At 47.5% G+C, this 27,157-nt stretch overlaps 1 protein-coding gene across 3 annotated transcripts; it reads right to left on the reverse strand.

The window, feature by feature from the left end:
- Window positions 1–18,298, reverse strand: smarcb1a (SWI/SNF related, matrix associated, actin dependent regulator of chromatin, subfamily b, member 1a). 3 transcript variants are annotated; one of them, XR_005460312.1, is made up of 10 exons: window positions 18,153–18,298; window positions 12,953–13,064; window positions 9,178–9,307; window positions 7,882–8,019; window positions 6,450–6,577; window positions 5,113–5,279; window positions 2,906–3,096; window positions 833–964; window positions 405–500; window positions 1–370 (listed from the first exon to the last, which is right to left on the reverse strand). XR_005460312.1 is itself a non-coding variant. In XM_038794151.1 (9 exons), exons 1-9 carry the CDS (start codon window positions 18,234–18,236, stop codon window positions 461–463), a joined length of 1,101 nt encoding a protein of 366 aa, XP_038650079.1. In that variant the 5' UTR covers window positions 18,237–18,298; the 3' UTR covers window positions 1–460. The 3 variants fall into 3 exon arrangements, 2 of the variants coding, with proteins under 2 accessions (XP_038650079.1, XP_038650064.1); XM_038794151.1 differs by having other exon boundaries at window positions 1–500; window positions 9,178–9,286; XM_038794136.1 differs by having other exon boundaries at window positions 1–500.
- Between the last annotated feature and the right edge of the window lie 8,859 nt (window positions 18,299–27,157).

Genomic DNA, 27,157 nt, shown 5'->3' on the forward strand with positions numbered 1-27,157 from the left:
TTAAAATTAAGAACTTTATTTAAAAAACTTCTCTAGAAGTGCAATGGGCACCTATACAAAAAACGGATTAAGGCAAGATTCCTGTGCACTGACTGCAGGGATAGGAACCTGATAAGATCAAGACATCTTGTAAGCACTGACACTACTGCACCAGTCCTTATACACAGTGTGGGGTCTGTGACAAGGCCGCTGTGGGGAATGTCTATTCTCTCAGAATTAGCCCTTGCGATGATTGTTGCAGGAACATTATCTGAACCAGGCTGGTGACCAGGGCGCACGGGTTCAGTTACCAGGCTGGTGACCAGGGCGCACGGGTTCAGTTACCAGGCTGGTGACCAGGGCGCACGGGTTCAGTTACCAGGCTGGTGACCAGGGCGCAAGGGTTCAGTTACCAGGCTGGTGACCAGGGCACGCACGGGTTCAGTTACCAGGCTGGTGACCAGGGCACGCACGAGTTCAGTTACCAGGCTGGAGCGGTGTTTGCGAGACGTCTCATGCGCCTGTAAAACAAACAATAATACCTTAATTACAGACTATTCACAACACAGAAATAACATTCCCTCCCTTCACTCTACTTGATGAGTTTATCTCAATTCTGTTTAAATGCTTCTATACTATTTGCCTCAACTACTCCCCTGTGATAGCAGGTTCCATGTTCTAACCACAACATATCGTCCACCATCACCCTTACCGCTTGGCTGTATTGTCACCAGGTTTAGCTAAAGCCCAAGCCTATTCTGACATCCAAATGGCCATAGTAGGCAGGAGTCACTAAGTGGCATGCAATAGGGGGTGGGGAGTGTGTTTGGTGGCCCTCGTAATATGGATGTACCTCGTGTTTCTGTCCTGATCGCGAATCTTCTTCTCCATTTCTGCATCAGTCAGCGTCTCGAGTAAGGGGCACCACTGATCAGCATCTCCAGTGTTCCGGATTGCAATCTCCACTGTGGGCAGAGGGTTCTCACTGTCATATCACATGAAAGAAAAACAGGCATTATAATCACTGGCCGCAGAAAAGCACCCCCTCACAGCCAGCTCAGCAGTTAGGTATATTGCATGGGGAGCCTGGTCATAGTCCAAAGCACTTCACACAATTAACTGCCGTCACTCATGGAGGTGAATGTAGTAGCCATTCTGTGTACAGTGAGATTGCATATAGAACCATGACATGATTGATCAGTTACTGTGTTTTAGGTGGTTTTGGCTGTGAGAGAGTGTGGTTCACGACACTGTCAAAGATCTCAGCTTCTGTCTCAGCCTGTGCAGAGTTAACTGGTCTCACCCTGTGTGGTAGTGAGCCCCACACTGAGCAGATCGGAGTTTCATCCCTGAGCTGGTGCTGGCATTATCTGGGATTCTAACACTGAGTATAGTTCAGTGGTTCCGGCTGGAAGCAGTAAACAGTGTCAAAACCAACTCAATAAACAGAACATGAAGCAGTTCCCAGCAGTAGTCCAGGTTCAAAGGCTTTAAAAGATGTGGCTTCAGAGATTGTTGTTGCTATTTTACAGAATTGAGACTCTAGAGCAGTCCCCAGGGATTAGAAGGTAGTAAATGTAACATAGTTATTCAAAAAAAAAGAGGGTGGGAGAAAACAATTAGCCTGACATCATAGCAGTGCTAGTATCTATTACTGGACATTGTGACAGTGGACGTTGTGCATTTAGATTTTCTAAACGCACTTGACAAGAACCTACACAAAAGCAAGGCTCATGGAACTGGAGGTAAAATATTGGATTCAGATTATTTAACAGATAGGAACAGGGGTAAACTGTACTGCCCTTGAGCCTGTTCCATGATTCAGTATGATCCTGGCTGATTTTCTGCCTCAACTCCACTTCCCAGCACACTCCCCATATTCCTCGATTCTCTGAGACTAAAAATATGCCCATCTCAGCTTTAAATGTATTCAATGACAGAGAATCCACAACCCTGACTGAGAGTCTAAAACTTGGAGTCTTAGGATAAAAAGGTTAGTCATAAAGGAGTGAATGAGGAGAAATTTCAAGGTGTTCTCCAGCTCAGAGCTGTGAGCATTCCATTGTTAAATATAATTAAAACAGATATAAAAGGGCCAGACAGGAAAGTGAAATTGAGATAGATCAGCCCCAATATGACTGAATGCTGGAACTGGCTTGATGGGCTCTATGGACTATCCCTCATATGACAGTTATCATAGCCCTGGTGCCCAGGACGGAGATACTCAAATTGCAGACTCACACATGCTCACTGGTACTCAGTGATTTCTATTTCTCAACCAGGACTCAACAGCCGTAGGGAAAACCAGCAAATAGAAACGCATTTGTGGTGAGTGGGCAGAATTGTGGCAAATGGAGTTCAATGTGGAGAAGTGGGAGATAATTCACTTGGGACGCAAGAAAGGGAGTTTTCTAAAGGTGAGAAGCTAAGAACTGTGAAAGACAAGTGAGATTTCGGGACAAAAACAGAAAATAGTGGACAATCTTAGCTGATCTGACAGCATCTGTGGAGACAGAAGGGAGCTAACATTTCGGATCAGGATGACTGCTTGACAAAGCTAAAGGGAATTGGAAATAGGTTTGGATTTATACTGTTGTTGGGTGGGGGGGGGGGGGGGGGGGGGGAGCGGTGGGGCTGGATAGAGGGCCAGTGATAGGTGGAGATTGACAATGATGTTTTGGACAGAAAGACAAAGGGAATGTCAATGGAATGATCAAGTCTAAGAAAGGCGCTGATAGTGGAGCATTAAGAGATTAGAAGTGTTGACTCAGGTAATCAGTGTGTCAAAGGACAACCTTGAACCAAAGGCCTAAGTTTTTTTGGGGGGGGGGGGGTTGAGGTGAGGGAATTTAGGATCCATGTTCAGAAATCACCAACATTAAAGTAATTAAAATGTGCCAACCTTTGCCAATTGACTCCGGCCTACCTGAAGGCATACGTGCGTTGATGCCAGCTCAGCTGACCCCTGATACTATAAGCGATGGTGGTGACGAACTCTCCTCCGAGACCCAACTCAGAACACAGCTTCAGAGCAAACTTTTCAGGCGAGTTCTCCCTTTCGGACATGTCCCACTCAAACTGATCCACCAGTGAGATGTTCCCCACGTGGATGTTCAGCTGCACAAACACAACACCTCATTACTTGCCAGGCTCACTCAGCCCCCAACTATAGAAATAACTGGTAGAGGACCTGGCAGGCTGAATTCAGTTGGAACCTGAGCACTGCTTGCTTTGAAGGAACAACACATGCATAGTTCAGACAGTTATGTATAGCCAGCTATTCAGCCACTTGGGCTATCACAGCAAATCTCCCTCCTCTCGCTTTGTGCCATTGTGTGCTTTTCTACAGTAACTGCAAGTGATCATTACATAATGACCACCCAAACCACTTGGCCAGTATCAGCAAACTGCACAGCCCTGGACAAAACACTGGGATCTTCCTGGTCTAAGTACTGCTGCAGTATTGTGTGCTTCTTCATGAGGGTACCAGGGGAGACTCAGTGGATTGGATTCAATTTGTTTATTGTCACTAAAAGAAAATACATAATAGGCAACACCAGGTAAACAATGTAACTAGATAACACCGGCATCGGGTGAAGCATACAGGGGTGTCGTGTTAATCAGGTCAGTCCATAAGAGGATCGTTTAGGAGTCTGGTAACAGCAGGGAAGAAGCTGTTTTTGAGTCTGTTCATGCGTGCTCTCAGACTTTTGTATCTCCTGCCCGATGGGAGAAGTTGGAAGAGTGACTAAGCCAAGTGGGAGGGGTCTTTGACGATGCTGCCCGCTTTCCCCAGGCAGCGGGAGGTGTAGATGGAATCAATGGATGGGACGCAGGTTTGTGAGATGGACTGGGTCGTGTTCACGACTCTGAAGTTTCTTGCGGTCATGGGCCGAGCAGTTGCCATACCAGGCTGTGATGCAGCCAGATAGGATGCTTTCTATGGTGCATCTGTAAAAGTTGGTAAGAGTTAATGTGGACATGCCGAATTTCCTTAGTTTCCTGAGGACGTATAGGCGCTGTTGTGCTTTCTTGGTCATAACGTCCACGTGGGTGGACCAGGACAATTTTTGGAGATGTGTACCCCGAGGAATTTGAAACTGCTAACCATCTCCACCTCGGCCCCGTTGATGCTGACAGGGATGTGCACAATACTTTGCTTCCTGAAGTCAATGACCAGCTCATTAGTTTTGCTGGCATTGAGGGAGAGATTGTTGTCGCTGCACCACTCCACTAGGTTCTCTATCTCCCTCCTGTATTCTGACTCGTCGTTATTTGAGATCCGGCCCATTATGGTCATATCATCAGCAAACTTGTAGATGGAGCTGGAACCACATTTTGCCAGCAGTCGTAAGTGTACAGGGATATAGTAGGGGGCTAAGTATGGAACATTACATTAAGTCACTTTGGCAGATCCAATGGAAATAGGAGGCTGAGAGATCAGGTTCTCATCCAGCACAGCTGGAATGCCATTACATTTTGTATAAAATATAACTCATGCTCCACTTCATCTTAAATAACTGTGCCATGCTGATATTTGGCACCAAAGGGAGTCGAATGGAATTCAATATCAACAGATTGAATAGAAGGGGACTGTACCATACCCACACCTGATGTCAATATCACCCCCCCCCAAACTGCCATACCCAATGTCACCCCCCACAACAGCCAAACCCAATTGCACCACCCCCACCCCAACAGCCAAACCCAATGACCAACAGCCAACCCAATGACACAACCCCATCAGCCAAACCCAATGTCATGGGTGGCACGGAGGCGCAGTGGTTAGCACTGTTGTCTCACTTTGCTTGGGATCGACATTCAATTCCAGCCCCGGGTCACTGTCTGTGTGGAGTTTGCACATTCTCCCCGTGTCTGCGTGAGTGTTCGCGACAGGTGAACTGGCCACTCTAAAATACCCCTTAATTGCAAAAAAAAATAATTGGGTACTTTAAAAAACAAATGTCATACCCCAACAGCCAAACCAAATATCACCCTCTGCTAACTATGCTGCTGTAGTATGGATACAATGAATTGGAAGCACAATCTGTTTGGATTTATTTTTCTTCCTCAGTCAGGACACTGTGGCCAAGAATCACAGCACAGACTATGATAAAATTTCGAAGGACTCACCTTAATGATGACTCTCTGATCGGACTGATCCTCTAGAATACTGTCTGTTGGGTAGGAGTCAATCTGTTGCCGAATAGCTGAGGCGATGGCAGGGACAAAGGTCAAAGGATTCAAATCCAGGTCGTCACACAAAATCTCTGCAAACATCTCTGGGGTCATCAACTTCTCTGCAAAGGAGGTGAGAAGCTGGTTGTGAACAGGAAAAACAATGCTCAGTAACAGCAGATGCAGTAAGACTGTCACAACACGGAATTGAATGGGTAGGCCCAACTACTTACTCAATCAGCCCCATTGACACTCCATCATACGTACCCAAGGACAGGTATCAATACTAAGGCATCAGTGGGTAACACCCCTGGTTCAGAAGCTCCCGGGTTTCAGTCTTATGTAAATTATCTAGGCTGATAGTCCAGTGCAGTAGTGTCACAGATTCCATCTTTCAGACCAGACATCAAACGGAGGCCTAACACAACAAGCCACCTGGTATAAAATACACAGTGGCATTGTTTTGAAGCAATTTATCCCTCAACCAACATCACTAAAATGCAATCATCTTGTGGGATCTTGCTGTGCACAGATTGGGTGCTGTTTTTCATGCATTACAACAGTGACTACATTTCATAATTACACCATTGTTTGAGATGCTGAAGGATATCCCGCGGTTATTACGGGCACTACAATTCAACAGTGATATATAGTGGATTGGGAGGGGACACAGTGAACAAATTGGTATCAGGCCTCAGACAGTCACATTATGAGGACATGGTTACATTCGCATGAGTTGAGGAGATCGAGAGGTGGTGTGCTCAAGGTATTTAAAATTTTGAAATTAAATGAAGATAAATCGAGTGAATGTATTTTATATTTCTCAATCTCCCAGCTTTCTGTCAGCACAGCCAGCCTGGAATTCCTTCACCAACATCCTCACCCCTGGTTATTTGGCATGTTCAAGCCTAACGTTGTGGATCAGGATTATTCACTGCTTGATTTAGAGCCATGCATTAGATTTTTTTGAAAACACAAGTGTGTCACAATTCTCTAAATGTGCTGCCAGAAAGGGTAGTGGAACCAGATTCAACAATAACTTTCAAAATAGTACTGGATAAAAACTTGAAGGAAAGTTTTCCAGGGATGGGCAGTGAGGGGAACTGGATAAAGAGTCAGCACAGCTGCAGCTTGAATGCATCGTGAACCAAGGCACCTCTCTCTCTACTGCAAAGACTTCCACTGTTCACCTTACATTTGGACCTGGATTAAGCATGTGACTGAAGGAAGTCCATCCACTGGTTGCCTGAAGCAGAATGGTTCAGCAAGTTAATTCCAATGCTGCTACTCACCGTTCATATTCCACGTGAAGGCATCCCTCAACTTCTGTCCGTCTATCTCCATGTCGAGGCGGATAGGAACCAGCACCTCTGCCTGAGAGGCATTTTCATGGATCACTGCTGGGTCATGGTCATCAAAACTGAGTGGGAGAGAGGGGGCGGTTGTGAGGGAGGGGGAGAGAAAGGGAGAGGGAGGAGGGTTGGTGAGGGAGGGAGAGAGATGGGGGGGGTGGGGTTAGTGAGGTAGGGAGAGAGGGGGGGGTTGGTGAGGGAGAGATGGGAGAGTTGGTGAAGGAGAGAGAGAGAGAGAGAGAGAGCGAGAGAGAGAGAGAGAGAGAAATGGGGGGGGATTGGTGAGGGAGGGAGAGAGAGGGGGGTTGGTGAGGGAGGGATGGAGAGAGAGGGGGGTTGGTGAGGGAGGGAAAGAGAGAGAGAGAGAGAGAGAGAAAGTGAAAGATAGAGGAGAGAGAGAGAGGGCGTTTGGTGAGGGAGTGAGAGAAGAGGGGTTAGAATCATAGAATCACGGAATCCCGACAGTGCAGAAGGAGACCAATCGGCCCATTGAGGCTGCACCAACCCCCTGAAAAAGCATCCTAACCTAGGCCCAATCCACACCTTGCAACCCCTTAGGGGACAATTTAACATATCCAATCCACCTAACCTGCACATCTTTGGACTGTGAGAGGAAACCTGAACACCCGGAGCAAACCCACACAGTCACTGGGAGAACATGCAGACTCCGCACAGACAGTGACCTGAGTTGGTGAAAGAGAGAGGGGGCGGGCGCGGGAGTATGCGGGGGCGGGAGAATGCGGGGGCGGGGGCGGGAGAATGCGGGGGCGGGCGCGGGAGAATGCGGGGGCGGGCGAGGGAGAATGCGGGGGCGGGCGAGGGAGAATGCGGGGGCGGGCGAGGGAGAATGCGGGGGCGGGCGAGGGAGAATGCGGGGGCGGGCGAGGGAGAATGCGGGGGCGGGCGAGGGAGAATGCGGGGGCGGGCGAGGGAGAATGCGGGGGCGGGCGAGGGAGAATGCGGGGGCGGGGGCGGACGCGGGAGAATGCGGATGCGGGAGAATGCGGGGGCGGGCGAGGGAGAATGCGGGGGCGGGAGAATGCGGATGCGGGAGAATGCGGGGGCGGACGCGGGAGAATGCAGGGGCGGGAGAATGCGGACGCGGGAGAATGCGGGGGCGGGCGAGGGAGAATGCGGGGGCGGGCGAGGGAGAATGCGGGGGCGGACGCGGGAGAATGCGGGGTTGGTGAGGGAGAGTGCGGTGTTGGTGAAATGTTTGCTTGTTAAGACAATCCGGATGTCATGCTAATTTCCCCAGTGCCTGCCACAATGAACCAGATTCACTGAATTCAAATGCAGTTTCGTTATGGTGAAATTTCCACAGCAATAGTCAGAAATGCACTGGAGCCGAGTGGTTTGCAATAATACTTACCAGAGTGGGAACGTCCTTTTCTTGTCTCGGCTCATACGATTGCGATTGATTGTTGTGGAACATGGCACAGCATCTAGGTGGTGCGAGCTGTTCGGCAGAGTGGGCACCCACTGTGTATTTCGTTTCGCCTTCTGCTCTCTGTATTGGCACAAAAGAGTAAGGACAGCCGTGAAACAACGACAAGGGTGCTCCACACACTCACTTCCAACATCAATCTTATTAGGTGGCAGATTGTATTTACAAGCCCGTCAGCACTAACCCATCAATCACCACAAACCCTGCATTAACCTGGTCAACATTAACCCAGCACTAGCCCCATCAATTAGCACTAACCCGGCACCCACTCAGTGTTAACTCCATCAATCGGCACTGATCCAGCGTTAACACCGTCTGTCGTATCTGGCCCCGTCAGTTGGCATTCCAGGTGATGGGACAGTGTGAGTGTGGACTGTATTGGGACAGTTTTAGATACAGACAGTGGCTGAGATAGGAGATGGGTCAGTGTGAGTGTGGACTGTATTGGGAGAGTGTTGGATACAGACAGTAGCTGAGATAGATGGGTGAGTGAGAGTGTGGACTGTATTGGGAGAGTGTTGAATACAGACAATATCGGAGATAGGAGATGGGTGAGTGTGGACTGTATTCGGACAGTGTTGGATACAGACAGTATCTGAGATAGAAGATGGGGAAGTGCGAGTGTGGACTGTATTGGGACAGTGTTGGTTACAGACAGTATCTGAGATAGGAGATGGGTGAATGCAGGTGTGGACTGTATTGGGACAGTGTTGGTTACAGACAGTATCTGAGATAGGAGATGGGTGAGTGTTGACTGTATTGGGACAGCGTTAGATACAGACAGTGCCTGAGATAGGGGATGGGCGAGTGCAGGTGTGGACTGTATTGGGACAGTGTTGGATACAGACAGTATCTGAGATAGGAGATGGGTGAATGCAGGTGTGGACTGTATTGGGACAGTGTTGGATACAGACAATATCTGAGATAGGAGCTGGGTGAGTGTGGACTGTATTGGGACAGTGTTGGATACAGACAGTATCTGAGAGAGGAGATGGGTGAATGCAGGTGTGGACTGTATTGGGACAGTGTTGGATACAGACAATATCTGAGATAGGAGCTGGGTGAGTGTGGACTGTATTGGGACAGCGTTAGATACAGACAGTGCCTGAGATAGGAGATGGGTGAATGCAGGTGTGGACTGTATTGGGACAGCGTTGGATACAGACAGTATCTGAGACAGGGGATGGGTGAGTGCAGGTGTGGACTGTATTGAGACAGTACCTGAGATAAGCAGGTGGCTCGGTGCTGATCGAGATGGCCTTGTACTTCTCATCGTTTCCTTCTAAGATTTCCTCAACCTCCGCAGCTTTGAGAAGCGTCACACTGGTAGCTAAAGTGGTATAACCATGATCTGGTCAATTAAAAAAACACAACATAAATACTTCAAATGCACAGTCTTAATCTAATGCTCTAGAAAATAGCAAATTTTGTTGAGTTCTCGATTACATTTCAAGAATTCTACGATGGAGCAGGATTTGGGGTATAGATTTTCTCTTTTTCCAAGTGTAAAAAAATAACAGCAAATCCACAAAGGGCAGCATGGTAGCATGGTGGTTAGCACAATTGCTTCACAGCTCTAGGGTCCCAGGTTCGATTCCCGGCTTGGGTCACTGGCTGTGCCGAGTCTGCACATTCTCTCCGTGTCTGCGTGGGTTTCCTCCGGGTGCTCCGGTTTCCTCCCACAGTCCAAAGATGTGCAGGTTAGGCCATGATAAATTGCCCTTAGTGTTCAAAATTGCCCTTAGTGTTGGGTTGGGTGGGGTTACTGGGTTATGGGGATAGGGTGGAGATGTGGGCTAGGGTGGAGATGTGGGCTTGGGTAGAGCGCTCTTTCAAAGAGCCGGTGCAGACTCGATGGGCCGAATGGCCTCCTTCTGCACTGTAAATTCTATGATCTATGTTGTCCTGCTCCGTCCTTGGCTGATTTCTGATGCAGTAAATGGCCATGGTGACAAACCTTCTCAATGTTTAATCCACTACACTCGCCCACTTTCCCAACCACTTTCTACCCCCCACCCAAATTCTGCACTCTGACAACCCCACCCCTGAAAGAAATCCGATCACGATAGCCCAGACTCAGGCACTCCTCAACTGCCACCCTGGTCTGCACTCACCCCCAGCACTAACTGCATCATACTCACCTCAGCCTTCAGCCTCCCTCAATTGGACATGCCCCCCACCCCCTCAGGGTCATGTGATTAGCAACCTATGGCGAGAGTTTATTGGGATTATTTGACAATGGAGGCCGTGGTCACATGCCTTCCATGGACTAATCTGTCTGATGGACTGGTTTATTTAAAAAAATTATTTTTTAAAATTTAGAGTATCCAATTCATTTATTCTAATTAAGGGGCAATTTAGCATGGCCAATCCACCTAACCTGCACATCTTTGGGTTGTGGGGTCGAAACCCACGCAAACATGGCGAGAATGTGCAAACTCCACATGGACAGTTACCTAGACCTGGGATCGAACCTGGGACCTTGGCACAGTGATGCAGCAATGCTAACCACTGCGCCATCGTGCTGCCCTGATGTATTTATTTGGAAAGGTTCATATATTCTGGAGTTATATGAATTACATATTTCATCAACACTTCTGTCAGTTCAAAACACTTAAACAAATCAAACAATAAATAGAGCGGCTAGCTAATTATTATTAAGCAACGCAGAAAATTCTATTGTGATGCTCCAAACATCCCTTGCAGCTCGGGGAGGGAGGTGGAAACTTTGAAACACAGACTGGGTTCCCACTCCTGCTCAGTATCTAGTTACCCAGATCAGTGCAGAGGAGGATCCCACCATCACACACTGCCAGCTTCACATAGGAAGATAATGTGTGTGTGGCACGTGCAGGAGGCTGGCAGGACGGAACTGGAATCCCAGCTACAGATAACTCATCCAGGACAGAGGGAGAGAGAGTGAGGAGCCTTACACGTTTTCCAGGTAACAAGTACAAATCTTTCACAAATTTTGAAAGCCACGTCGGACATGAAAAGGGTTAAATACTACATCGGCCCATTGTAAATCATAGAATCATTGAATTTACAGTGAGAGGCCATTCGGCCCATTGAGTCTGCACTGCCCTTGGAAAGGGCACCCTACTCAAGCCAACACCTCCACCCTATCCACTTAACCCAGCAACCCCACCCCAACCATTTGTGTACACAAAGGGCAATTTAGCATGGCCAATCCACCTAACCTGCACATCTTTGGACTGTGGGAGGAAACCGGAGCACCCGGAGGAAACCATCACAGAGCGGGGGAATACGTGCAGACTCCGCACAGTGACCCAAGCCAGGAATCGAACCTGGGACCCTGAAGCGGTGAAGCAATTGTGCTAACCACTGTGCTACCGTTCTGCCTTTTGAGAGCCACCCAATGAATCCCTTTCCCAGCCTCCTTCCCCATTGGTCTGAATATTTTTATCATTCAAGTATTTCTCCAGTTCCCCATTGAAAGTCACCATTGAACCTGCGTCCAGTGTCCTTTCAGTCAGTGCAGACTCTGTGCCACTGGACTCCTGCTTACTGAGCTCCAATGTCAATGGGCTCTGGCAGTCCCACCAGCATCGAGGGGAAGAGAATGGAGCAGCTGGGATTATATCTCGAGCACAAACCGTATCACTGGTAACATTTCCCGGTTGGTTCCTTCCCCTCTCGCAACACGGGGAAAGAGGGTGTGTCGGTCCTTGCTCCCATTATAAGGTCAGCACTGAGGTTCCAGTGCTGGAGTGGACCAGGATGGAGGCATTCCCATCTCAGGTTAGGGAAGCAGTATGAAGAAACGCGTTAATTCTGCCACTTCCCTTCATGAATGTCTGCCCTGAAGAAACATTGCTCTTCTCTCTGATAGGATTTCTGTTAGCTTTCTTCTCTCTCCACAGATGCAGTCAGACCTGTTGCGATTTCCTAGTATTTTCTGTTGATGTTGCTCAAGAAATACATTACCAACTCACAGAGCATAAAGATCAACGTATAATCTGGCTGCCACAGGGTTTATAAGAGTGTTCAGAGCAGGGCAGACTCTGCACTGCCTGTGCAATAATCCCCCACTTGAAAGTGCAAACATGTGAGATTATGATGGGAACAGGGATCGACTTAGGTGTTATGATCTCCACAGTTAAGCAGTCGGCCAACACACTGTAAAGAATTAATGGGCTCAGCTTCAGGTATGATTTGGGTATTACAGTGCAGTGAGAATCATTATCTTCAAGGGTGTTGTGGCCAGGGGAGTTAATAAATGCGAAACATTGTAACCTAATGCAGAGCTAGTCTAACTTTTTTAAATTATTTTACAGTACCTGGCTTTGTTGATTAGGCCAGCATTTATTGCCCATCCTTAATTGCCCTTGAGAAGGTGGTGTTAAGCTGCCTTCTTGAACCACTGAAGTCCATGTGTTGTAGATACATCCACAGTGCTGTTAGGGAGGGAGTTCCAGGACTTTGACCCAGTGACAGTGAAGTAATGGCAATATATTTCCAAGTCAGGGTGGTGAGTGACTTGGAGGGGAACCTCCAGCTGGTGATGTTAGATATTTAAAAACCAGAATAAACTACTACGTGAATACCGCAAATATTTGCTCTTTCACTAACATCTGATGTGATACTCAGCAATAGGAGGGAAGCACGGTAGCATAGTGGTTAGCACAATTCCTTCACAGCTCCAGGATCCCAGGTTCGATTCCCAGCTTGGGTCACTTGGGTCTGCACGTTCTCCCCATGTGTGCGTAGGTTTCCTCCGGGTGCTCCGGTTTCCTCCCACAGTCCAAAGATGTGCAGGTTAGGTGGATTGGTCATGATAAATTGCCCTTAGTGTCCAAAATTGCCCTTAGTGTTGGGTGGGGTAACTGGGTTATGGGGATAAGGTGGAGGTGTGGGCTTGGGTAGGGTGCTCTTTCCAAGAGCCGATGCAGACTCGATGGGCCTCCTTCTGCACTGTAAATTCTATGAAAATTTCAACTCAATTACTGTGTTGGGGAAGGGGCAGGGGACCTACCATGAGAGGATGCTACAATCTTCTTCCTTTCCTCAACTGTGGCTAGTCGGCGACACAGAGACGGGTACCTCTTGTATAGGGAACCCCTGAACATGCGCAGGTAGTTACCAACCTGAGAGAGAGAGAGGGTGTGAGAGGGATTACATCATTTGAACGAGAGAACATAAAGAATTGACTGACTTACATTTCAAGAGCATTCCCATGACGTTATGTAGTCCCAAAATGTTTTACAGTTAATGAAACAAAAGCCAAATGAGGTTTACTTTGAATTAAGTTTTTTCCGAGTGTTATCAGTTGCAATGGTCGGTAGTGAAGTGGTGATAATTGCTGCCAATAAACAAACTGAGCTACCTCACAAACAACAGCGAGAAGCTCCACTTGCTGCAGCTGAGCCTAGCAGGAGAACAAGAGCTCCAGTACAGCGCAATGATGCTGAACGCACACACCTCCCCAGTCATGTCATAAAATGAAGCAATTCTGCCTTGAGCACACTTCAGGTCACTGACAGGGGAGTTTATTTCAATTTTAAGTATCTAAAACAGTTATAGCACTTTTCAAATCTGTTATAAATGTTTAATTACATATAATAACGGTTAAAAGAGGGAATGCGTGGGGTGAGGGGGAGACGATAGTGTGGGGGGGTGGAAGAGAAACTTGTGGGCAGGGTGTGAGCCAAGGGGCTCACACCCTGGCGACAGGTGTAAGGACAAGATGTAAGGCGTGGCATGCCACAAGGATCAGTTATGGGACGTCCACTGTTTATAATTTATATAAATGACTTGGATGAAGGGATGGATGAGATGCTTGCCAAATATGATGACACAAAAAAGAATTGGGTACTCTAAATTTATAAAAACAAAGGTTTGTATCTGCTGGAATTTAGAAGAGCAAGAAGCGACTTGATTGAAACTTTTAAGAGCCTGACAGGTATTGACAGGGTGGAATTGGAGAGGAGGCCTCCGTTTGTGGGAAAATCTAGAACTAGGGGTCACTGTTTGGGGCCACTCATTTAAGACAGAGATGAGGCAAAACGTTTTCTCGGAGAGTCACAAATCTCTGGAACTCACTTCCTGAAAAGATGGTGCAAGCAGAATCTTTGAATATTTTAAGGGAGAGCTGGATAGATTCTTAGTAAGCAAGGGGGTGATAGGTTATTGGGGGATGATAGGTTATCGAGGATAGGCAGGATGAAGGTTATGGGGATAGGCAGGATGCAGAGTTGAGGTTACGATCAAACCAGCCTTAATAAAGGATGTAGCAGGCTCGAGGGACTGAATGGCTCCTTGTTAATTTGCTCGTGTATTATAGTTATTACTGAGTCAAGGCTGAAAATAAAGAGCAGGAATGGCAGCTCAGCATTCCAAGTTACATAGTTTTCAGAAGAGATAGAGAGGGGGTTAAAAGAGGCAGTCACAATATTATTTAAAGAGCAGGGATGTTATGGTAACAGGATTATCAAATCAGGTCATAAGGGGTGATCTAAAGAACAAATAATGTCAATCACACTGTTGGGAATGTACTATAGATCCTCAAACAATTAAAGAAGCATATATGTTGGAAAATCTCAAAGAGCAAAAATAATAAGGCAGAAATTAGGAATTTCAACCATCGTATTAACTTGAACAGAATTAGCATGATAGGCACAGAGGGAACAGAATTCTTCAAACATTAACTCCTGACGTGTGTCTGCCCACATTCCAAGAACAGTTGTGCATTCAGCTTGCACTATATCCGACAGCACACACACGGTTCCTCACCACTGTTGTCAGCCAGACGATACGGGTTAGTGACTGCTGTTGCTCAGTGTCTGCAACTCAGGGGCAATCCTGTCTGCTTGCCCTTTCTGCAAAGCTCTTCCTGCCCCCCTCTCCTGTCCATTTAAATTGCCAAAATACCTTCTGGTCTCCCAACAGATCAGATAAACAATGCGTTCTAGAACATTAGAGTAACGTTTGGAAACAGTTTGCCCTGAACAGGGGTCCACTCTGACGGGAGTCCAACTCACACCTGTGCCACCTCAAAACCACTACTGCCAGCATGTCCGAGCACAACCTTTTTGAGTAAATGGATGGGATTGGCCAGAAGCTGGACATCTACCTCCGAGCGACATACCAATTCACAGGGTATCAACCAGCCCACTACTCCGCCACACAGCACATCCCCCGGTCACCCCAGCAGCCACAGCCCGCCTCCCCGCCAGCCACCCAAAATGACTTTGGTGGAGGTGTGGATTCCTGAGCAGCCTCGCCCTGACAATAGTCACTAATTTTCAGAAGGTGGTGGTGAGTTGCCTTCTTGAACTGCTGCAGTCCTCGAGGTGTAGGTACACGCACAGTGGCTGTCAGGGAAGGAGTTCCAGGATGTTGCCCCAGCAACAGTGAAGGAACAGCGATATATTTCCAAGTCAGGATGGGGAGTGACTTGGAGGAGAACCTCCAGGTGGTGGGGTTCCCAGATATCTGCTGCTCTTGTCCTTGGTGAGTTACTGCAGTGCATCTTGTAGATGGTAGACACCTGCTGTCACTGTTTGTCGGTGGTGGAGGGTTTGAATGTTTGTGGAAGGGGGAGCAATCAAGCGGGCTGCTTTGTCCTGGATGGTGTCGAGCTTCCTGAATGTTATTGGAGCTGCACTCTCCAGGCACTCCTGACTATACCTTGCAGATAGTGGACAGGCTTTGAGGGTGTGAGGAGGTGAGTTACTCACCGTAGGATTCCTAGCCTTTGACCTGCCCTGGTAGCCACATGGCTAGTCCAGTTCAGTTTCTGGTCAATGGTAACCTCCAGGATGTTAATTGTGGGGGATTCAGCGAGGGTAATGCCATTGTATATCAAGGGGCAATGGTTAGATCCGCCCTTGTAGGAGATGGTTATTGCCTGACACTTGTGTGGCGCGAATGTAACTTGCCATTTGTCACCCCAAGCCTGGATATTGTCGAGGTCTTGCTGCATTTGGACATGGTCTGCTTCATTATCTAAGTCGCGAATAATGCTGAATATTGTGCAATCCCACTTCTGACCTTATGATGGAAGGGAAACAGCTGAAGATGGTTGGGCCTGGGACACTACCGAGAGGAACTCCTGCAGTGTCATCCTGGAGTTGAGATGATTGACCTCCAACCATCACAACCATCTTCCTTTGTGCCAGGTATGACTCCAACCAGCAGACAGTTCTCCCCGATTCCCATTGACTCCAGTTTAGCTAGGGCTTCTTGGTGCCATACTCGGTCAAATGCTGCCTTGATGTCAAGGGCAGTCACTCTCACTTCACCTCTGGCATTCAGCTCTTTTGTCCATGTTTGAACCAAGGTTGTAATGAGGTCAGGAGCGGAGTGACCCTGGCAGAACTCAAACTGAGCTTCTGTGTGAGCAGGTTATTGCTGAGTAAGTGCTGCTTGATAGCACTGTTGATAATTCCTTCCATCACTTTGCTGACGATGGATAGTAGACTGACAGGATGGTAATCCAGACCCGGGGAGAGGCAGGAAGCTGCATGTGAGACGGTCATGTTCCTACTTTAAAAGATGGGCAACAAAAAACAATACAGCACAGGTACAGACCCTTCGGCCCTCCAAGCTTGCGCCAACCATGGTACCTGCCTAAACTAAAACCGTATGCACTTATGGAGTCCATATCCTTCCATTCCCACTCTATTCATATATTTGCCTAGATGTCCCTTAAATGCCGCTATCGTACCTGCTCCCACCACCTCTCCAGGCAGCGTGTTCCATTTTACCACCCTGTGTAAAATACTTGCCTTGCACATCTGTTTGAAACTTTTCCCCATGTACTTTAAACTTATGTCCCCCAGTACTTGACTCTCCTACCCCAGGAAAGAGCATCTGACTATCCACTCTGTCCATGCCTCTCAATCTTGTAGACCTCTATCAGGTGGCCTCTCAGCCTCCGTTGTTCCAGTGAGAACAGACTAAGTTTATCTAACCTCTCCTCGTAGCTAATGCCCTCCATACCAGGCAACTTCCTAGTAAACCACTCATGTACCCACTCAAAAGCATCCGCATCCTTCTGGCAGTGTGTGACCAGAATTGTATACAATATTCCAAATGACGCCTAACTAAGGTTTTGTACAACTGCAACATGACCTGCCAATTTTCATATTCAATGCCCTAACCGATGAAGGCCAGCATGCCGTATGCCTTCTTGACCACCCTATTGACATGCGTTGCCACTTGGTGGACATGCAGACCCAGATCTCTCTGTCTGTCAGTTCTCACAAGAGTTCTACCATTTACTGTGTAATTCCTACATGCATGGGGGCACAACGGAGGGGGGCACAACGGAGGGGGGGGGCGCAACGGAGGGGGGGGCGCAACGGAGGGGGGGGGCGCAACGGGGGGAAGGGGGGCGCAACGGGGGGAGGGGGGGCGCAACGGGGGGGGGGGGGGGGCGCGACGGAGGGGGGGGGCGCGACGGAGGGGGGGGCGCAACGGAGGGGGGGGCGCAACGGAGGGGGGGGCGCAACGGAGGGGGGGGGCGCAACGGAGGGGGGGGCGCAACGGAGGGGGGGGGCGCAACGGAGGGGGGGCACAACGGAGGGGGGGGGCGCAACGGAGGGGGGGGCGCAACGGAGGGGGGGCACAACGGAGGGGGGGCACAACGGAGGGGGGCACAACGGAGGGGGGGCACAACGGAGGGGGGGCACAACGGAGGGGGGGGCACAACGGAGGGGGGGGCACAACGGAGGGGGGGGCACAACAGAGGGGGGGCACAACGGAGGGGGGGCACAACGGAGGGGGGGGGCACAACGGAGGGGGGGGGCACAACGGAGGGGGGGGGGCACAACGGAGGGGGGGGGCACAACGGGGGGGGGGCACAACGGGGGGGGGCACAACGGAGGGGGGGGGGCACAACGGAGGGGGGGGGCACAACGGAGGGGGGGGGGCGAAATGGAGGGAGCCGCGGGGGGGGGGGGGGGGGCAAGAGCAGGGGGGAAAAAGAGCGGGGGGGGGGGGGAAGGAGTGCGGGGATGCGAAGGTAGGGGGTGCCGGGGGGAGAAGGGAGGGGGTGCCGGGGGGAGTGTAAGGGGTGGGGGGTGGGAAGAGCTCCTGTTTGCGGCGATTCCGGTTCTGCCGCCGGCTGTATGTTGATCTAATCCGGTGTACGTCTCCGCGCGGCCTCCAGGCCCTCGGCCTCCCAGAGGCCCCAGGAAGCGGTGATTGGAACTCGCCGCGGTCTCTCTTACCTCAGAGCCGATCATGTACCACTCGCCCGCCTCCTCCAGCTGGAATTTCACCGGTTTCTGCCCAAAGGTTTTACTCGCCGCCATCTTCCCGCCGCGCAACGCGCATGCGCCACAGGCCTCGGCCCTCAGTTCCCAAAATCATCAACCCCCAAAATCATCACAATCCCCCAAAATCATCATTAACCCCCCAAAATCAACACAAAATCATCACAATCCCCCAAAATCACCATCGACCCCCCAAAATCATCACAAAATCATCACAATTCCCCAAAATCACCATCGACCCCTCAAAATCATCAGCAACCCCCCAAAAGCATCACAAAATCATAACAATCCCCCAAAATCATCATCAACCCCCAAAATCATCATAAAATCATCACAATCCCCCAAAATCACCATCGACCCCCAAAGGCATCATCAACCCCCAAAATCATCACAATCCCCGAAATTCATCATCAACCCCCCAAATCATCAACCCCCCAAAATCACCATCGACCCCCCAAAATCGTCATCGACCCCCCAAAATCATCATCAGCCCCCCAAAACATCATCAATCCCCCAAAATCACCATCAGCCCAAAATTATCATTAACACCCAAAATCATCATCAATCCCCAAAATCATCATCAATCTCCCAAAATCATTTGCAATCTCTGAAACTTATCAATTCCCCAAAAATTAATCAAACTCCCAAAATCGTCACCAATCCCCCCAAAATCATCATCAATCAACAGAAATCACCATCAATTCCCAAAAATCAGCATCAATTTCCGAATTGTATTGCGGGAGGGCCTAGTTGCTGGACCTCACCATCAGGTCGCCCACTCAAAATGGCAGTTTCTTCAACATCTCAGAGAGAGATGGCCCGAACTCGGAATGTTCAGCTAGATGCTGCAGATGGATCGAGGTCCGTGAGTGATTCACCAGCAGAGCGCACCACCGTGTTAAAACAATACCGTTGTGTAATTGCAGAAGACATGGGGTCATAGTGCTCTGAAATCAAAGCGACAAGCTCATCAAAAGATTTGGAGTCCAGTGCAGCAGGATCAATGAAACACTTTATGTTCCCAAACGTCTGGGAACCGCAGGGGGTCAGGAGGAGTACTTTCTGTCGGTCGTGCCCCAAAATTCCTGGAAAAAATACCTCGTGCTCTAGGCTTCAAATACCTCATGTCTAAAGGCTTCCAACTTTCCGAATAATGGCATTTTAACCAGTACGACATGACTGCCCCAAACAGTGAACCTCCGGTGGCTAGGCGAATCTCTGAGCGAGTTCCCTTTGATTCTTGTCGCCAGTTTAGTAACTCAGAGGAAGCTGGTGGTGAGTGAACATAGATTCATTTACACTATCTATAAAGGTCTGCATAACGCAGCATATTGCTCCCTGTACTATCCTAGCTGGGAGAACTAACCACACCGGGCATTCTTTTGGACCTGCTTTTATGTTAGCTCATAATGAGATCCAGGTGGTTGGCCTCCCTACCTGGGAAGCATATACTCCACGAGTCCCATGGGAAGATCAGTGGTGGTTTGCCTGTTGTCCTTGTGGGATTATGACAGCTTGTTAGAAGCTTATGACCTGTGGCCAAATTTGATAGTTGCAAGAAGATTGACAATCAGTCCATAGAAGAGTATGTCATGGATTTTGAGAGGTTATACAAAAGACGAAAGAAGTTCTAGTTTCTGTACTCATGTTCAAGTTTTGAGGTTTTCTCACACATGGTTAGACATTTGGTTTTGACAGGTGTTCAATTTCATGTTGAGGGCTCTCTTTTTGAACAAATGGCCACTGCTGTAAAGATTTAAAGTAAACATTAATTTCTAACTACCTTCGTGAGAGATGTTGGAAATTATGCAGTGATACAGAAAATGGAGGACTCCATGATTCTAATCTTTATTGTCACAAGCAGGCTTACATTAACACTGCGATGAAGTTACTGTGAAAAGCACCTAGTCGCCACATTCTGCCTGTTCGGGTACACAGAGGGAGAATTCAGAATGTCCGAATAACCTAACAGCACATCTTTCGGGACTTGTGGGAGGAAACTGGGGCACCTGGAAAAAACCCACGCAGACATGGGGAGAACATACAGACTCCGCACAGACAGTGACCCAAGCTGGAAATCGAACCTGGGACCCTGGCGCTGTGAAGCGACAGTGCTCCATTGGCGCCCTGACTCTCAAAATCGACGGAGGCCTTATCGCAAGCACTTGTATAAAGAAAGAATTGCTTGAAGCCATCCTGAGGTGTGTAATACTTTTAATAGATTTATGGATCAAGGAGAAAATGACTGACAGCGAATGAATCCCAGAAATACATGGGGAATAATAAGTGATTCCACTGTGACTCAAAATATTGCTATGTAAAGAATTGTTCAAAAGCCAGGAATCAAGTATTTGAAGCAATTTGTGAAATGGATGGTTCTGATGATGATGATAAGGATAAATGGCAAGAAAGTATCATATATGTGACAGGAAATTTAAGTCAGCCCACAAGTATCTTGATTACTAATTCATTCAATTGCCCTCCATCAGATAGTGGCTGCATCTCAGCAATGTGGGGTCGATTGGCCAGATTGCTATTTGGAAAACCTTGACAAAGTAGACAAAAGACAGTCAAGGACTATGAAAGCACTACTTGTTTCGATTCAGCAACGGTAATACATTAATGTCTTTAAAGAGAGTGGTCCTCCAATGTGAAATTACAGGAGTGGGTCAATTCATCAGAACTGATGTGGCTCAGAATGACATCCAGTTATTGTGAGTAATCCCTCTATTGAAAAAAGCAGCGATGTGTTTGGACATAGGAACAGGAGTAGGCCATTCAGCCCCTCAAGCCTGTCCTGCCATTTAATGTGATAGAATCACATAGTGCAGAAAACGACCACTGTTTAAGAAGGGAGGGAATCAGAAGATGGGAAATTATAAGCCGGTTCGCCTGACTTCGGTCATTAGTTAGATTTTAAAGTCTGTTATTAAAGATGAGATCGCAAAGTACTTGGAAGTGCATGGTAAAATAGGACTGAGTCAGCACGGCTTTGTCAAAGGGAGGTCATATCTGACAAATCTGTTAGAGTTCTTTGAGGAGGTAACAAGGAAGTTAGACAAAGGAGAACCAGTGGACGTGATTTATTTAGATTTCCTGAAGGCCTTTGACAAGGTGCCACATAGGAGACTGTAAAATAAGTTAAGAGCCCATGGTGTTACGGGTAAGATCATGGCATGGATAGATGATTGTGGCAAAGAGTGCTGGGAGATTAGAGGACTGGGAAATCTTTAGGGGGCAACAGAAAGCTACTAAAAAAGCTAGAAAGAAGAGTAAGATAGAGTATGAGAGTAAACTTGCTCAGAATATAAAAACAGACAGTAAAAGTTTTTACAAATATATAAGACAAAAAAGAGTGGCTAAGGTAAATATTGGTCCTTTAGAGGATGAGAAGGGAGTTTTAATAATGGGAAATGAGGAAATGGCTGAGGAACTGAACAGGTTTTTTGGGTCGGTCTTCACAGTGGAAGACACAAATAACATGCCAGCGACTGATAGAAATGAGGCTATGACAGGTGAGGACCTTGAGAGGATTGTTATCACTAAGGAGGGAGTGATGGGCAAGCTAATGGGGCTAAAGGTAGACAAGTCTCCTGGCCCTGATGGAATGCATCCCACAGTGCTAAAAGAGATGGCTAGGGAAATTGCAGATGCACTAGTGATAATTTACCGAAATTCACTAGACTCTGGGGTGGTCCCGGTGGATTGGAAATTAGCAAACGTGACGCCACTGTTTAAAAAAGGAGGTAGGCAGAAAGCAGGAAATTATAGGCCAGTGAGTTTAACTTCGGTAATAGGGAAGATGCTGGAATCTATCATCAAGGAAGAAATTGCGAGGCATCTGGATAGAAATTGTCCCATTGGGCAGACGCAGCATGGGTTCGTTAAAGGCAGGTCATGCCTAACTAATTTAGTGGAATTTTTTGAGGACATTACCAGTGCAGTAGATAACGGGGAGCCGATGGATGTGGTATATCTGGATTTCCAGAAAGTCTTTGACAAGGTGCCACACAAAAGGTTGCTGCATAAGATAAAGATGCATGGCATTAAGGGTAAAGTAGTAGCATGGATAGAGGATTGGTTAAATAATAGAAAGCAAAGAGTTGGGATAAATGGGTGTTTCTCTGGTTGGCAATCAGTAGCTAGTGGTGTCCCTCAGGGATCCGTGTTGGGCCCACAATTGTTCACAATTTACATTGATGATTTGGAGTTGGGGACCAAGGGCAATGTGTCCAAGTTTGCAGATGACACTAAGATGAGTGGTAAAGCGAAAGTGCAGAGGATACTGGAAGTCTGCAGAGGGATTTGGATAGGTTAAGTGAATGGGCTCGGGTCTGGCAGATGGAATACAATGTTGACAAATGTGAGGTTATCCATTTTGGTAGGAATAACAGCAAACGGGATTATTATTTAAACGATAAAATATTAAAGCATGCCGCTGTTCAGAGAGACTTGGGTGTGCTAGTGCATGAGTCACAGAAGGTTGGTTTACAAGTGCAACAGGTGATTAAGAAGGCAAATGGAATTTTGTCCTTCATTGCTAGAGGGATGGAGTTTAAGACTAGGGAGGTTATGTTGCAATTGTATAAGGTGTTAGTGCGGCCACACCTGGAGTATTGTGTTCAGTTTTGGTCTCCTTACTTGAGAAAGGACGTACTGGCGCTGGAGGGTGTGCAGAGGAGATTCACTAGGTTAATCCCATAGCTGAAGGGGTTGGATTATGAGGAGAGGTTGAGTAGACTGGGACTGTACTCGTTGGAATTTAGAAGGATGAGGGGGGATCTTATAGAAACATTTAAAATTATGAAGGGAATAGATAGGATAGATGCGGGCAGGTTGTTTCCTCTGGCGGGTGACAGCAGAACTAGGGGGCATAGCCTCAAAATAAGGGGAAGTAGATTTAGGACTGAGTTTAGGAGGAACTTCTTCACCCAAAGGGTTGTGAATCTATGGAATTCCTTGCCCAGTGAAGCAGTTGAGGCTCCTTCATTACATGTTTTTAAGGTAAAGATAGATAGTTTTTTGAAGAATAAAGGGATTAAGGGTTATGGTGTTCGGGCCGGAAAGTGGAGCTGAGTCCACAAAAGATCAGCCATGATCTAATTGAATGGCGGAGCAGGCTCGAGGGGCCAGATGGCCTACTCCTGCTCCTAGTTCTTATGTTCTTATGTTCTTATTGGCTGACTGGCAGAAGGCAAAGAGTGGGGATAAAGGAGTCTTTTTCAGGATGGCAGCCAGTGACTAGTGGTGTGCCTCAGGGGTCGGTGCTGGGACCACAACTTTTCACAATATACATTAATGACCTGGAAGAAGGGAATGAAGGCACTTTTGCTAAGTTTGCAGATGATACAAAGACCTGTAGAGGGACAGGTACTATTGAGGAAGCAAGGGGGCTGCAGAAGGATTTGGACAAGCAGTGAAGTGGCAAATGAAATATAATGTGGAAAAGTGTGAGGTTATGCACTTTGGAAGGAGGAATTTAGGCATAGACTATTTTCTAAATGGGGAAATGCTTCGGAAATCAGAAGCATAAGCGGACTTGGGAGCCCTCGTTCACAATTCTCTGAAGGTTAACGTGCAGGTTCAGTCAGCAGTCAAGAAGGCAAATGCAATGTAGGCATTCTTGTCAAGAGGGCTGGAATACAAGACCAGGGATGTACTTCTGAGGCTGTACAAGGCCCTGGCCAGACCCCATTTGGAGTATTGTGAGCAGTTTTGGGCCCTGTATCTAAGGACGGATGTGCTGGCCTTGGAAAGGGTCCAGAGGAGGTTCGCAAGAATGATGCCTGGAATGAAGAACTTGTCGTAAGAGGAATGGTTGAGGACCCTGGGTCTGTAGTCGTTGGAGTTTAGAAGGATGAGGGGGGATCTTATTGAAACTTACAGGATACTGCGAGGCCTGGATAGAGTGGACGTGGTGAGCTTATTGCCACTTGTAGGAAAAACTAGAACCAAAGGACACCATCTCAGACTGTTTAAAGCAGAGATGAGGAGGAATTTCTTCAGCCAGAGGGTGGTGAATCTGTGGAACTTGTTGCCGCAGAAGGTTGTGGTGGCCAAATCACTGAGTGTCTTTAAGATAGAGATAGATAGGTTCTTGATTAATAAGAGGATCAGGGGTTATGGGGAGAACGCAGGAGAATGGGGATGAGAAAATATCTGCCATGATTGAATGGTGGAGCAGACTCGATGGGCCGAGTGGCATAATTCTGCTCCTATGTCTTATGGTCTTATTTGACCTATCGGGTCTGCACTGTATCTTGAGAGTGTCACTTTAAGAAATGTTTGTCTGCTCAAATTACTGCAGTGATGTCAGAGTGTGGGTGGAGCTGAGCTCTGGCTCTGCTTTGTCGTTTCACTTTGAGAAAAACATGGGTGTGTCTGTGTTTTTTTGTTTTTGTTTTAGTGTTGGAGTTGCAGCCAACCAAAGAATGTGTAATGCTGTTCTCTCTGCCATGTAAAGACTATCTCTTGATCATTTGGTGAATTCAGAGTGATAACTGTTCTCAGTAGTGAAGTTAAACCTGATGTGCTTCTGTTAAAAGTTTTTAAAAATATCTTATGGATGTTAAATGGAAAGCTTAAGGATTACTTAGTGTTGTATTCTTTGGGCGATGTATTTGAATTGATGGTTGCTAAGATGTTCACTGTACGTTATAAAAAGATTAACTTGAGTTCATAGAATAAACATTGTATTGCTGTAAAAAATACTTTTCGATTTCTGCTGTACCACACCTGTAGAGTGGGCCGTGTGCTCCCTACACCACAATCTATTAAAAGTCGTGGGTCAGGTGAAGTCCATGATACACTTTGGGGTTCTCTAAACCCTTACCCGTGACAAGTTTGTCCGGGATAAAAGTCTATCTATTGGATTGGCTAAGTGAAATTAAAGACAGTGAGGGGTGAGAATATTGTGGTTGCTTTTCAGGTGTGGAATTTCAGTTTAAGTAGGGAGTGTGTTGTGGACAATGGCTCTTTCAGAGGCTCTGAATTTTTTGGGGTGGAGATAGTCACACGCAGTACCTTACGGACAGAGACTAAAAGCAGACTGTTAGATTTGGAAAAAAACATTGCAGTTAACATTACCTGTTACAATGCGAAAAGTTGAGGTAATTATGGCGGTGGCTAAGTATTTAAAGTTGCCTGAGATACCGTTTGACTCATTGGAAATGGCAAAAATTCAGTTACAAATTAAACAAATGGAACATGAGAAAGAATGAAAGCAGATTGAATACGAAAGAGATAGAGATAGAGAGGAAAAAGTAAAAGAGAGAAAGGAAAAAGAGAGACAGTTTGAACTTTGGAAAATGGCCATGAAACATGACAGTCAGTTAAATTTGGCGATTTATTGGGAAATGTAGTTTGAGGATACTGATGACGGTAAAGAGAAAGAACTTCAAAGTCGAAGGCTTGGTGAGGATCTATTTAAATATGTTCAAGCACTGCCAAGGTTTGACGAGAAGGAGGTAGAAGCCTTTTTAATTTCATTTGAGAAGGTGGGAAAACAAATGAAATGGCCACAGGACATGTGGGTATTACTGATTCAAAGAAAGCTGGTGGGTAGGGCTAGTGAAGTGTTTGCATCACTATCAGAGGAGGTATCTGGGACGTATGAGGAGGTGAAAAAATCCATCTTGGGTGCATATGAACTAGTGCCTGAAGCCTACAGACAAATGTTTTGAAATTTAAGGTAAGAATTTGGTCAAACATACATGGAGTTTGAAAGAATCAAACAGAGTATGGGCCTCACGGTAGCATGGTGGTTAGCATCAATGCTTCACAGCTCCAGGGTCCCAGGTTCGATTCCCGGCTGGGTCACTGTCTGTGTGGAGTCTGCACGTCCTCCCCGTGTGTGCGTGGGTTTCCTCCGGGTGCTCCGGTTTCCTCCCACAGTCCAAAGATGTGCGGGTTAGGTGGATTGGCCATGCTAAATTGCCCGTAGTGTAAGGTTAATGGGGGGATTGTTGGGTTACGGGTATACGGGTTACGTGGGTTTAAGTAGGGTGATCATTGCTCGGCACAACATCGAGGGCCGAAGGGCCTGTTCTGTGCTGTACTGTTCTATGTTCATGTTCTATGTTCTAGAGTAATTTTGATAGGTGGATAAGGGCTTTGAAAATAGGCCAAACGTATGAAGCTCTCAGAGAAATTATACTTTTGGAGGAGTTTAAAAATTCAATTCCTGATGTAGTGGGCACTCATGTGGAAGAGCAGAGGGTTAAAACTGCGAGATTTACAGCAGAAATGGCAGATGATTATTAATTAGTTCATAAATCAAAGCTTGGTTTCCGACATCAGTTTCAGCCTGTGAGGGATAGAAACTGGGGACATGAGAAATACAGTAGTCCCCCGTTATACCGCGCTCCGCAATACCGCGGTTCGCGATATACGGCGGGGGGGGGCTTATGGACCCCAACTGTCAGCTTCCCTCTCGGGATCAAAGTGAGCCGGCCGCTGAAGTTGACACTGCCGTCTGATTGGAGGGAGATTCAGTGAGAGAGGAGCAGCTCACACAGCGTCCGGAAGTGGATAGTGCAGAGCTACAGCTGCCTCAACCCTGCACAGCAGACAGGTTCTTTAAACCGGTGGCGGTCAGAACATATTTTTGAAAGGCAATCCTTTCCTCCAGTTTGGTGAAACCCACCAGAGTTCCTGGTAAGTTTCTGTGGGTTTCCCTCTGGAATAACTCCCAGCCTCATTCTGTGGCAATCAGAGAGCTTGTTTTAATTAGATCCACGATGGGGGTTTTAAATTTATTTAAAAATCTATGCATGCGCTTCCCATTGTGAGTCTACGTGAGTCTGACCTCTCCCCCCGCCCCCCGTAGACTCACAATGGGAAGCGCATGCATAGATTTAAAAATAAATTTAAAACCCCCATCGTGGATATCGGCGGCTCGGATGCAACGTGGGTGGCTGTCTTGGACCCCAACACCCGCGTTATAACGGGGGACTACTGTA

This window comes from Scyliorhinus canicula, chromosome 1 (genome assembly GCF_902713615.1).
Source record: "Scyliorhinus canicula chromosome 1, sScyCan1.1, whole genome shotgun sequence".
NCBI classification, from domain to species: domain Eukaryota; kingdom Metazoa; phylum Chordata; class Chondrichthyes; order Carcharhiniformes; family Scyliorhinidae; genus Scyliorhinus; species Scyliorhinus canicula.

Bases quoted from the DNA above. Each gene is read 5' to 3' on its own strand.
- smarcb1a (XM_038794136.1), bottom strand. From the start codon at position 18,236: ATGGCGGCGAGTAAAACCTTTGGGCAGAAACCGGTGAAATTCCAGCTG. The intron at 8,020-9,177 runs GTACTGTCTCAA...GTGCCAATACAG, and splicing joins GAGCCACCTGCTTATCTCAG to AGAGCAGAAGGCGAAACGAA. The intron at 6,578-7,881 runs GTAAGTATTATT...TCTCCCACTCAG, and splicing joins AAAAGGACGTTCCCACTCTG to TTTTGATGACCATGACCCAG.